The sequence below is a fragment of the Odontomachus brunneus genome, unplaced genomic scaffold (assembly GCF_010583005.1).
Source record: "Odontomachus brunneus isolate Ranch 3 - 2012 unplaced genomic scaffold, Obru_v1 Obru_scaffold_064, whole genome shotgun sequence".
Lineage (NCBI taxonomy): Eukaryota > Metazoa > Arthropoda > Insecta > Hymenoptera > Formicidae > Odontomachus > Odontomachus brunneus.
Genome location: NW_022639514.1, coordinates 194,049 through 206,383, shown reverse-complemented (window position 1 = coordinate 206,383; position 12,335 = coordinate 194,049). Strand labels below are relative to the sequence as shown.

The window sequence follows — 12,335 nt, the reverse complement described above, 5'->3', positions numbered from 1 at the left end:
CGGTCGCACGTCGGCCGAAGGCATCTTTCTTTCCGCTGCCGCTTTCTGTACGCTGATTTGTTGAGACAAAATAATTAATTTCTCAAAAACTATTGCGAATATCGCAAAACGGCACAGGACTTTCTTGCTCACCTCAATCCGTTCTACGTTCTCACCAAGGGTCATCATGGGACTTCGGGACACCCTGTATAATTATATACATGTATATGTATATATAATTATATATGATTATATATGGACTTTTTTCCAGGTATATATAATTATATATAGAGTATCTCAGAATAATTTACGAAGCTCTCGTGAGAACGTTGAGCGGATTAAAATAAATATATGTCGCCATACCGCGTTGTGGCGAGATGTAAGAGCACAGCGGTATAAGTATAGGCAGTGGTGCATTGTCTTCCAATCGCCACGCGCGACATCCGCGCGCTTTATTATTGGGCTGCATTGTGACTCGAGCAGTCCGTCCTCTACCACTTAGCACACGTTTTTCCTTAATCTTTCGTAATTAATTTTTCGGTTATTATTACAAATATCGCAAAACGGTATAGGACTTTTATATTTATTTGAATTCGCTTTACGTTTTCACGAGAGCTTCGTAGATTGTTCTGAGATACCCTGTATACATTAATATTTCTTTTGAATTATATATAATTGTATATAGAACGTGACAATTTTGAAGAAATTTTATATTTCATTATATTTCATTATATATAATTATATGCAACGTTACATATAATCATATATAATTATATATATTTAGATATAATTATATATGATTATATATGAAAAATTTTTTCCCGGGAAGTACAAATAATCTCAGGGAACCTTAGATTAACAACTAACTGAAAAACTTTTGTTTATTTTTGGGAAAAAAAAATGATAGCGCACTCTTTTAGAATGTGTACTTTAATCGTGAAAAAGCGCTTTTCAATTCATGCAGTCAGAACAACATAGGATTTCATGGATTTTTGCAGGCATCTGACGGCACACACTTCGACATCTCCTTAATAATTTTGCAAGTAATCTTGTAATGAAATAGAGGAAATGGAGGAATGTGATAATATCGTGCGTTATAATCGGAGGATATATAAATATAAATTATAATGGAAAATGATACTATTATATTCTCTTAAAGTGAATCAGTGAATAGTCACTGATATTAGTTATAAGTATAACACTGAGCACTTTCAGTGCAACACTTATAACTGCAAATCAGTGTATATTCATTGTTTTCAATGATATTTCACTGATTCATTTTAAGAAAGTATGTCTTCGGATATTACATATAAATGTATTTGGTAATATTTTATTAGTAACACGAATATATGTCTGTATGAATAATACAATGAAATGATACTGAATATGGTTGGGGGTGGAGGGAGTGGATTCTTGTACCCTCCTGTATCATTTTTATATTAACGTATACTGTCATGATGAATTAGAGATTACATATCTTAATAACATATATCAATATCAAAATGATAAAGGTTGAGTTGGATTAGTTTTTTGTTAGTTTGATCCTTTCGCCATTTACATTATTATCATAAATTAAGTCCTTTAGTATTGATGTTAAGAGAATGCTGAAGTTGAAAATTTTACCGACAGAATACTAACATTTTTCTATAAAGTTTACGTCGTATTAGTTGTATAGAATTACGAATGCTTTTACGTAATGAAAGTACGTGTAAAAATAAATAACAGCATTGTTCAATATGTGGCGAAAACGAATAAAAATTTTAATATAAAATCCCAAATAGCGCGCACAGAGAATTAAAAAAAAAAAATTCAAAAAGAATTCAGTCGTATGTCACCAATTCTGAATTTATTTTCAGATGTGAAAAGAATTCTTCAGAGTTTAGTTCAGTGAAAAGAATTCTTTTTGCACTCAAAACTTAGAATTGATGACATATGACTGAATTATCTGTGCTATCTGGAATCACAAGCTGTCAGTTAGCATAATATTGGGAGTGTGCATTAATTTTAAGGGATTTTTTTGTAAAAATACGGCTTCATTGTGAAAAAATGGTTACAAATTGATCATTCAAAATATTGTCTATCGTTAGCCACTACTTTTTCCCATCTTTCTGGTAATAGGTGGATTCCACGTCGAAAGAACGACACATCTTTTAAGGCTATCTACGAATCGACCCATTTTTTGATATCCTCATAAGAATGGAAGCGATGCTCAGACAGGCCATGAGTCATCGATCGAAATAGGTGGTAATCGGAAGGAGAATATCTGGAGAATACGGCAGGTATGGACATCCCAGTTAAGCGCTTCTAACGTTTCCTTGACCGGTTTCGCAACATGCGGCCGAGTGTTGTTGTGCTGGAAAATCACTTTGTCGTGTCTTTTCGCGTAATCTGGCCGTTTTTGCTTCAATGCTCGGCTCAATTGCATCAATTGTTGTTGGTAGTGTTCCCCAGTGATGGTTTCGTTGGGTTGGAGCAGCTCATAATACACGGGTGTATATCAGTTGGACACGGGGCAATTGGACACAGTCCAATCACAAGTCGCTGTTCCAAGGGACCCTACAAATGTCTCTAATCACACGATGCTGTGATTGGCTGTGTCCAAATGCACCGTGTCCAAGTGCACCGCTCCCATAATACAATACACCCAACTGATCCCACCAAATACAGAGCAAGAGCTTGGCACCATGAATATTCGGCTTTGCCGTCGATGTTGATGGTTCGTCTGGCCTGCACCATGATTTTTTACGTTTTGGATTATCGTGCCAGAGTTGGGAAGTAACGCGTTACTTGTTACTATTTCGTTACTTTTTTTTGGTAACGATTTGGTAACGCCGTTACTTTTTTGTATCAGTAACGAAAAAGTAACGGCGTTACATTTTCTTTAGTAACGAGTAACGAAATTCATCGTTACTTGTATTGTTACTTTTTTACTATAGCGGCTTCTGTACGCGGCAACGCTTGCTACGCAACGAAAGTTTGCACACGATAAACAATTAATGCGCTGCTTTCCATAAAGCCCATTCTACAATAAGCAATAAATCTTAAGTCGTAATAAAATTGACCAATCATAGTCGACTATTAGAAGAATAATCCACTATAATTGGTTAATTTTATTGCAACTTAAAACTTATTGCTTATTGTAGAAAGCCTCTAAAGCTTAAGACATAAAACTTAAGCTCTAAGCCGTAAGAAATTGACCAGTCACAGTCAATTATTTTTCTTATAATTGACCGTGATTGATCAACTTTTTACGGCTTAGGACTTAAAGCTTAAACTTTATGGCTTAAGTTCTCTTTGTAGACCACGCTTAAGGGGCGCCGCACATGAATTGACCAATTACTTTGAGTATCGTCGAACTGTAAGGTCGCCATTTTTGTGAATACTCGATTGTAATTGGTCCATTTTTACGTTATGTCTTACGTTACTGTTATGTCAATTCGTGTGCGGCGCCTCTAAAGCTCATTCTACATTACTCGCAATCGCAAAATCGCAAGAAAATTGACCAATCATAATTGATTATTCTTCAATCGCAAGAAGAATAATCGACTATGATTAGTCAATTTCTTTGCGACCTTGCGATTTGCGATTAATGTAGAATGGGTTTTATGTCGTTATGCAAGAATATATGCTTTCCGCTTAAATATCTTATATTTTGTCTTTATATATGTATAATTTATGTACTGTCTCTCTTACTATTCGTTTTATAAGCCAATTTTAACTTTTTTTTTTTACAAAAGTAACGGAAAGTAACGATTTTTTATCGTTACTTTTCAAATAATGGTAACGCGTTACTTTTTAGAATCAGTAACGAGTAATGGTAACGAGTTACTTTTTACCGCAAGTAACGGTAATGCGTTACTTTTAAAAAGTAACTTTCCCAATCCTGATCGTAGTATATCTATTTTTCATCACGATATGATGCAAAAAACTTTTTCTTCTGTGTCTTTGAAGCAACAATTCACAGGTTATTTTGTGTCCCTCAGCTTTAACTCGTACGGTATCCAATTTCCTTGCTTTTGAATCATTCCAATGGCCTTCAAACGTCTGGAAATCGTTGATCGATCAACATTTAATGATTCTGCAAGTTCTTCTTGCGTTTGACTTAGGTCTTGATCGTGTAAAGCTTCCACTTCCTCATCTTCAAACTTTTTCAGCTGGCCTGGACGTTCCTTGTCTTCCATGTCAAAAACACCTTTTTTATAGCGTTAAAACCAGTACTCACGTGTTGAAATCGATGGAGTATAATCACCATAAGCTTCCGACAGCATTCGTTGACTTTTAGCAGCACTTTTCTTCAAATGGAAGCAAAAAAGCAAAGCTTCCCACAAATTGCGTTTTGTTGGCACAAAATGCGACATATTTAATGCTCAAAAAAACAATATTGTTTACACTTCGGCAAAATGACACATATTGAAAACTAAAGCCATATGATGGTGCTTTGACATGAAGGTAGCAACAATATGGCCCGATGAGATATAGTACTAGTTACGCCATCTCTTGAAAATCCTTTAAAATTAATGCACACTCCTAATATTTGCCTAATCCAAAAGTTCCGCAGCTTGTACATACCGAAAGTGTGGATGCTCCAAACAGAACAAATTTTGAAGAATATTATTGTATTTTCGTACCTGAATTCAGAAGCTTAAGAATATTCGAAAAGTTTACAGAAAGATCTTTATATATGCGTGGTTAGGTTTTTCGCTGAATGATAAAACAAAGCAACACATATTTACGCAAGTTCTGCATGTACAAGAAATATGAAAAGGATGGTGTGATTGTTAGTGACGATCGTCTCTGCGTTATTGACATTGTTCGAGTTCGTCATTAACTTCAGCATCCCCTTAACTGTTATATTTTTTTTGAACTTCTTTTGATTACGGCTTTCTAATTTTCAGTGACTTTTTGCAGAGACTATACGGGTAATACATCTTTAAGAATGATGGTAAACAATCGCTGGCGGAACCCATGATGTCACCAATCGCGCTTACCGCCGCTGATTCCCCGTCGTCAATCGGTTTTTTTAAATATGCTGCGTGGTCGACATATCTTTAGGAGTGAAATCACGAAGAGGAACAACGTTTTTGCGGAATCATGTGTGGTATTCCGATAAAACGAAGCATACGATGTTGTGCGTGATCTCGTTGAGGACTACTGAACGATCGTTGGACGAAATTACGGAGCCATGATTAGAAACACGTGGCCGAAGCTGATGAGATCCGCGGGTGACAGTCGGGCGAGTCGCGCGTGTGATCGTCGACATTTGTTGTTCAGTAGTAGCGGCAGCGGCGGTGGATCGTTGATTCGCATCATCGTCTTGATCGTCTGTTATACCGTCATGGCAACCTGCGGCGATTCCAAAGATAGAACACCTCGTGGGCTCAAGGAATTGCAGTTGGCTCTGAACAAACCGGGATTGTTAGGTGAATGCGACCTGGAGCCTAGTTGTGATTGGAGGTGGAACAAAACTGGAGGTTTTGTAGTGATGCAGGCGCCGGCACGCAGCAAATTTGGTCCGACTACGGACGCCAATACTACTAAAGATGGTAAATAGATTCGACTCGGTCGTTGAATGGTATTATTTTTATCTGTCTATATTCGCAGGAAAATGATCAAAATTCGCCTTAACTGTTATATTAATACTCAAAAGTTTCACATTAGATCAATGCCCGGGATACTCGAGTATCCATTATGGAATTTTCTACATTACAAGTAGAAAAAGACTCCTTATTGTTTCTCGATTTCAAGAATACTTTCTCGGATTTATGTAATAATAGTTTGCTTAACCCAATAAGCAAATTGAGCGCAGACTGCGCGCAAATTGGCAGCAAATTTGATAAAAAATTTACACCAAAACCATAGCTATCTGTGTCTTCATTCAGCTACGGTTTTGGCGACAGAGCTTGCTGTCGGGCAATTGCTGTAGATTTGCAGCAAAAACCGCGCAGAGCCTGCAGCGCAGCAAGGTCTACGCGGTTTCTGCCGTCAATCTGCCGTCAGATTGCTACAAACTCTGCACGGTTTTTGCTGCAAATCTGCAGCAATTATCCGACAACAGGCTCTGTAGCATATCTGGCGTCAGTTTGGCAGCAAGATTTGATATAACAGATTTTGCATCAAATTTTTTATCTATTTGCCATCAAAAATTGGTAGCAAGTTCTGCTCGAAATCTGTTCACGCAGGTTTGGCTATGTGGGAATGGTTAACATTCTATCTCTTTCCTCTTCCGATTTGCATAAATTTGTTTAGTGCGACTTACAATGGAAGAGAGATAAAAAGGATTTTTTAAATAAAATTTTTTTATTAGCTGACCTAATATTTAACCGATTTTAATAATTTTTTTAAAATTTACTCATTATAAAATTTGTTTTACAATTTCATCGCATGAAATTAAAAAAAAATAAAGTTGAGGTTTAAAATAGCAGGGGAATCCCCAAGATAATTGTGAAAAATATTAAAATGCTAAAATATTGGATATATTTTCACTAAAATAAATATATACGAGTTTTCTGAGAACAGTGATGGGAGAAAGAGGAAGGTAATTTTACGGTCAAAATTAAAATTTTTTGCCACTGAAGATCTAAAGAAACAGTAGGCCGAAATGTTTGACGATTTTAACATGTATACTTATTTTAATGTAAATATATAATACAGGGTGTTATATATATATATATATATATATATATATATATATATGTGTGTGTGTGTGTGTGTGTGTGTGTGTGTGTGTGTGTGTGTGTATAGATACATACATACATACAGGGTGTTCCTCTCTTCATCGCATTAAGTGCGAATATAGAACGGGTGAATATAAAAGTCTTATACCGTTTTGCGATATTCGTAATAATAACCGAGAAAATAATTGTAAAAATTAAGGAAAAACGTACGCTGAATGAGGGAGGAGCCCTTGCGACCCAATAAAATAGCAGGCTGATGTCAGCGCGCGTCTTATATCGCTGATCCTACGTCTTGTCGCACCGCGGCGAGATGTAGGAGTGCAGCGATATAAGTATAGGAAATGGTGCATTGTTTTTCCAATCACCGCGTTGCCGGCATCCGTGGACTATATTAGGCCGCAAGCGCTCCACCTTCAACCATTCAGCATGCGTTTTTCCTTAATCTTTTACAAATAATTTTTCGGTTATTATTGCGAATATCGCAAAACATTATGGGACTTTTATGTTCACTCGCTCTACATTCCCACTTAATGTGATAAGGAGAGTTTGGGACTCCCTGTATATAGGGTATCTCAAAATTATAACACACGAACTCCATAGAGGCGTAGAGCTAAGCCATTTAGCGATAACGCGTCTAGTTTGTTAGTAATAACTGCGTAAAGTTTGGCGTTTCTCATGCCCATCGCGGCCTACAGATGCTTCGCGGCGAGCTGTGTACGTTGAGGCTGTAGCGCGGCTCGCGCTGACCGTCGCGATAGTGTTTTGACGCTTTGACGCTGCCGGCGCGCAGCGAGGCAACGATGAACGCGCTGCGTTACCGCTCAGCCTCGACACACACAGCTCGTCGCGGAGCGTCTATAGGACGCGATAAGTGTGACAAACGCCAAACTTTACGCGGTTATTACTAACAAACTAGACGCGTGTCGTTAAATGGAAGAGGACTCTCCTCTCGCTTAGCTCTACGCCCCTATGGAGTTGATGTGTTATAATTTTGAGACACCATACACACACACACACACACACACACACACACACACACACACACACACACACACACACACACACACACACACACACACACACACACACACACACACACACACACACACACACACACACACACACACACACACAGAGGGTGTCTCAAAACAAGCTATGAAGCTCTCGTGAGAACGACATAGGGCAGGTTAACTTAAACATAAAGGTCCTATACCGTTTGCGACGACTTTTCTTACGAATTAAGGCGGATAGTCGTCTGTCCGCCGCGTCGGCAAATTTCCGCGGTCCTCGGCTTGCAACTTTGAGACGCGAACACCAATAAGGCTGCACCTCTTCACTAAGCATCAAATGCAGGCATCAAGGAAATCGATGATCGCGAATCGCGAAACCGGGAACTTTACGGGACCGGTAGCTTCACTTTTGTTAAGTCGGAGACGGGATGAGTGTTGCGGAAGGCCGGTTGTCGGTCAAGAAAATAAAAGGAAGTCTGCATGTACGGTAGGTGTAACTTCTTTATTATCCGAGACGCACTCGCTCCGGTAATCGCTATAGTACCGAGTTCATATGTCGTATACTCGTCGTATGTCAGGCCGCTCGTTATTTGGCTTCAAAAACGTGTTCGCGAGACGATATTAGGATGTCGCGGCGCAACACGGTCCTCGATATTTTTCCTATGCAATCACTCGACGCGAACACGGAACGGACGGCAACGGCGATTAGACGATTAATAACGAGTGGGTGGTCTTACAAAATACGGAGCTCGCTCCTCGGCTTTGATCCTCGCTGGCGGTCTCTCGGCTTCTCCTCGCTCTCGGTTGCTCCCGTCAGCCGGCCGGTCACAACCGCCCTCGCCTTCAGTCGCGTTACAATGACGGTATCTCGTCAACTCGTCGGACTACGGTAGTCTGAGGGGTACACTAAGAGACGGCAGCGGTAGAAGGGGCGATACAATTATTTTCTCTGTTCCGGCAACGATTCTCTAAACGATCGCTTTCGCGTCCCGGTGGCAAGTCTGCTCACTCCCTTTTGTCTTGCCTTTTTCTCTGCTTCTCTCTCTCTCTCTCTCTCTCTCTCTCTATATATATATATATATATATATCTTTCTTTCAGCCAATCCTCGCGGTAGTCCTCTTTGTTTTTAACGAGCTTTTTCTGCTGGCTGTCTTTTGCTGTTTATGTTGTTGGCCGTCAGCTGTTGTCTATTACCTAGCTCGGCCGGTGTCTTCCTCTCGAGTCTCTCCTCGACGCGTCATGTAGCGGAGCTGGAAATATAAACCCTGCGAACGGCAACCGAAATCGGGACAACAATTTCTCATTAGGCGAGATCGAGAGTTAAAGTTCTTACCTGAGTGCCATTTAAATGGCTAGTCGGCGAGAGCGGTGTCGCATGCTGGTCTCCTCTGGTCCCGCGTTGTCCTTCTGACTCCTTCTCTTCTGGGTTGGCGAGGTGAGCTTGGGCTACACTCTTAGAGACGCGGTGACCAGCCCACTTTCCTGATCCTAGTTTCGCTAAATCTCCCACAATGTTACGCGACTGCAGGTTGATCTCGCGCTTGCAAGAACGGTATTCAGGACGCAAAACGCGGGACGCGCGTCAAATAGGTGGAGGGCACTCCTTGTGACGGGCGTTTTTCGGGCCACCACGTCACACGTTTTGGATATTTGCAATAATAATCGAGAAATTAATTATGAAAGATTAAGGAAAAGCATGTGCTGAATGTAGAGGACGGAACGCTCGAGTTACAGTGCAGCCCAATAATATCGCGCGGATGTCGCGCATGGCGATTGGAAGGCAATGCACCACTGTCTATACTTATACCGCTGTGCTCCTACGTCTTGCCTCGGCGCGGTGCGGCAAGACATAGGAGCGTAGGGGTATAAGTAAAGATAGTGGTGTGTTGTCTTCTAATCGCCACGCGCGACATCCGCGCACTATATTACTAAGCCCTTATTCTTGAAATAGTTACGTATACGTAAATTTTACTGCGCAGGTTTAATCATACCATAAAATAGCTGCGCAATGAAAATTACGTTTACGTAAAAATTTCAAGAATATGGGCTGTGACTCAAGCGGTGCATCCTCCACCACTCAGCACATGCTTTTCCTTAATCTTTCGTAATTAATTTCTTGGTAATTATTATGAAAATCACAAAATCACAAAATGGTATAGGACTTTTATATTTATTTTAACTCGTTCTGCGTTCTCACAAGAGCTTCATAGATTGTTTTGAGACATCCTGTATATACAGGGTGAATTATTTTAATTTATCTAGCTGATTATTTCGAAAACTAAGACCGACAGACAAAAATGTTTCAAACAAAAGTTATATGGATCGAGGGGAGACATAAGAAGGTACCATTGGTTTGACCTTGCGTGGCCCCGCAAAGATCAGGTCAATTTTATTTTTTTTAAATAGAAACATATTTTTTATTACGGAATTTTATTCTACGTAAAAAAGCAAACAACTTTTGTTTAAAAACATTTTTTATCTGACCTTTATTTTCTAAGATATTTACGAAAATATCTACAAAATTATTGGTTTCAACAATTTCTTACTCGAATTCTATTAAATTTACCGAAGAATAGGGAGAGTTAAAAATTGTCTATTTTCTTCTCGTAGAGCTCTGAGATTTTTTTCAGAATTTTTTAATTAACTTTTTTTAGTACTGCATTTCCTTGCATTTTCTTGAAGTACTAAAAAGTTAAAAAATTTTTGGAAAAATTCTCGGAGCTTTACGAGAAGAAAACAAATAATTTTTATCTCTCGCTATTTTTCGGTAAAGAAAAATTATTTATTTATAGAATATAAATAAATAGCGGTTTATAGAATTCGAGTAAAAAATTATTGAAGCCAATAATTTTGTAGATATTTCCGTAAATATCTTAAAAAATAAAGATCGGATAAAAAAATCTTTTCAAACAAAAGTTGTTTGCTAATTTACGTAGCATAAAATTCCGTAACAAGAAAAAATATGTTTCTATTTAAAAAAGCAAAGTTGTCTTCGACCAGACTTTGGCGGGGCCACGCAAGGTCAAACCAATGGTACATTCTTATGTCTCCCGTTGATCCATATAAATATTGTCCAAAAACATTTTTGTCTGCCGGTCTTAGTTTTTGAAATATTTGGCTGGATAAATTAAAATGGCTCGCTCTCTATATATATATATATATATATATATATATATATATATATATATATATATATATAAATTTCAATATTTTTCAGAATTATCTTTGATCCACTTCTTTTAATTTTTAAAAATTAATATGTCTAACAAGGAATCCCACGTAGATGATTACCTCTGATTTGGATGAGCTTGAAATATGTTGTAACCTAAACCAAAAGAGGAAACACGTATTTTTTCATACGTGCCCAAGCGGACTTTCAGAGGGCAAAACACCTCTTTGAAAAAAATCGGTTTTTTCTTTAGGAGCATGTTTCGTCAAAAGAATAAAAGATAGAAAAAAAATTTGTAAACAAAAATTAAATGGTTTTAGAAGTACTTTGCAATGACAAAATCAGATATTTGAAAAATGTAATGATTACCAACATATCCCCATCACTCAATAATTTTTTTTATAATTTTAAAATTTTGTGTCTACCAAAAAAAAGTATGCCAAATCCAACCATATATTATAATATGATTTTCCAACATACGGACTTGTTGAAAAATAGATGGAAATATTTCCATATAACCGTAATGCAATCCGTAGCCGCCTAATCTACTCGATAATATATGCAACATGTATTCATCGAACTTCCTCATAATAATAGGCGATTAGTACTGATGTGCAGAATATATAATCAAAATACATTTCAATATATAAGAACGATAACAATAATAATAATAGATGTATACACAACTATGTACTCATATATTTACATACATTATATAAAAGGATACACACACACATACATATATATATATACACAGGGTGTCCAAAAAAGATGGAAACCCCGGCTTTTGATGATGTTTTTGAAAAAAATGTTTTAGACAAAAGTTTTAGGATTTAAAAAGATCTATTTACTGATCTTATCAGTTTGACCTTGAATGGCATGGTTAAGATCAGGTCAAGGTTACATCGATTTTTTTAAACGGGACACTATTTTTTATTCCAGAATCTAATAGCTAGTGTTAAGAGCTATCCAAAACGCTATAACGAAGTTATTTGTTACTTTTTGGCTTATGAGATTTAGAAGTTATAGTACCGTTGGCATTAGCATTACCCAAGGTATACTACGTGGAGCTTGTCCGATCGGATTTATACTTCTTTTGTGTGTGTATATTTGTGTGAGTGTTACAGCAGAGATAAGGACCCTACGATTCGTCACTTCCGTAATATTTTTCGACTCCAAACTTGAATTTTTTTTTAAGATGTTATGCATAGATTCCCTATTAATGTCGTGTTGAGTTGCTTTACGAATGCTGTGGTGTGGATCTTCAACGAATGATTGCGCAGTATCCATTTGCTTTTCTTCATTAGTTGCTGATGTTGGGCATTCAAGTATTGGGCGATTTTTCACGCTGCCAGTTTCCTCGAAGAGTCTGATCGTTTTTGTAATGGTGGATTTGGAGATAGCGAGATTTGTTTTCATCGCGCATTGTTAGGTTGAATAGCTGCAAAACTTCATTGTAAGATCTTTTACGATCTCCCCATTTCCGCATCATTAAAAGAGAT

At 37.8% G+C, this 12,335-nt stretch overlaps 1 protein-coding gene across 4 annotated transcripts in view; it reads left to right on the top strand.

The window, feature by feature from the left end:
- LOC116846467 (MAM and LDL-receptor class A domain-containing protein 1-like) overlaps positions 1 to 12,335 on the top strand; it is a 181,671-nt gene that overhangs the window by 77,908 nt on the left and 91,428 nt on the right. The window contains exons 1-2 of one of the 4 annotated variants that reach the window (XM_032820306.1): positions 2,195 to 2,258; positions 4,888 to 5,522. In XM_032820306.1, the coding sequence (XP_032676197.1) occupies positions 5,162 to 5,522 (361 nt within the window). In that variant the 5' untranslated portion in view covers positions 2,195 to 2,258; positions 4,888 to 5,161. Of the gene's footprint in view, positions 1 to 2,194; positions 2,259 to 4,874; positions 5,523 to 12,335 lie in introns of those variants that run through there. The other 3 variants (XM_032820304.1, XM_032820307.1, XM_032820308.1) reach the window with 3 other exon arrangements.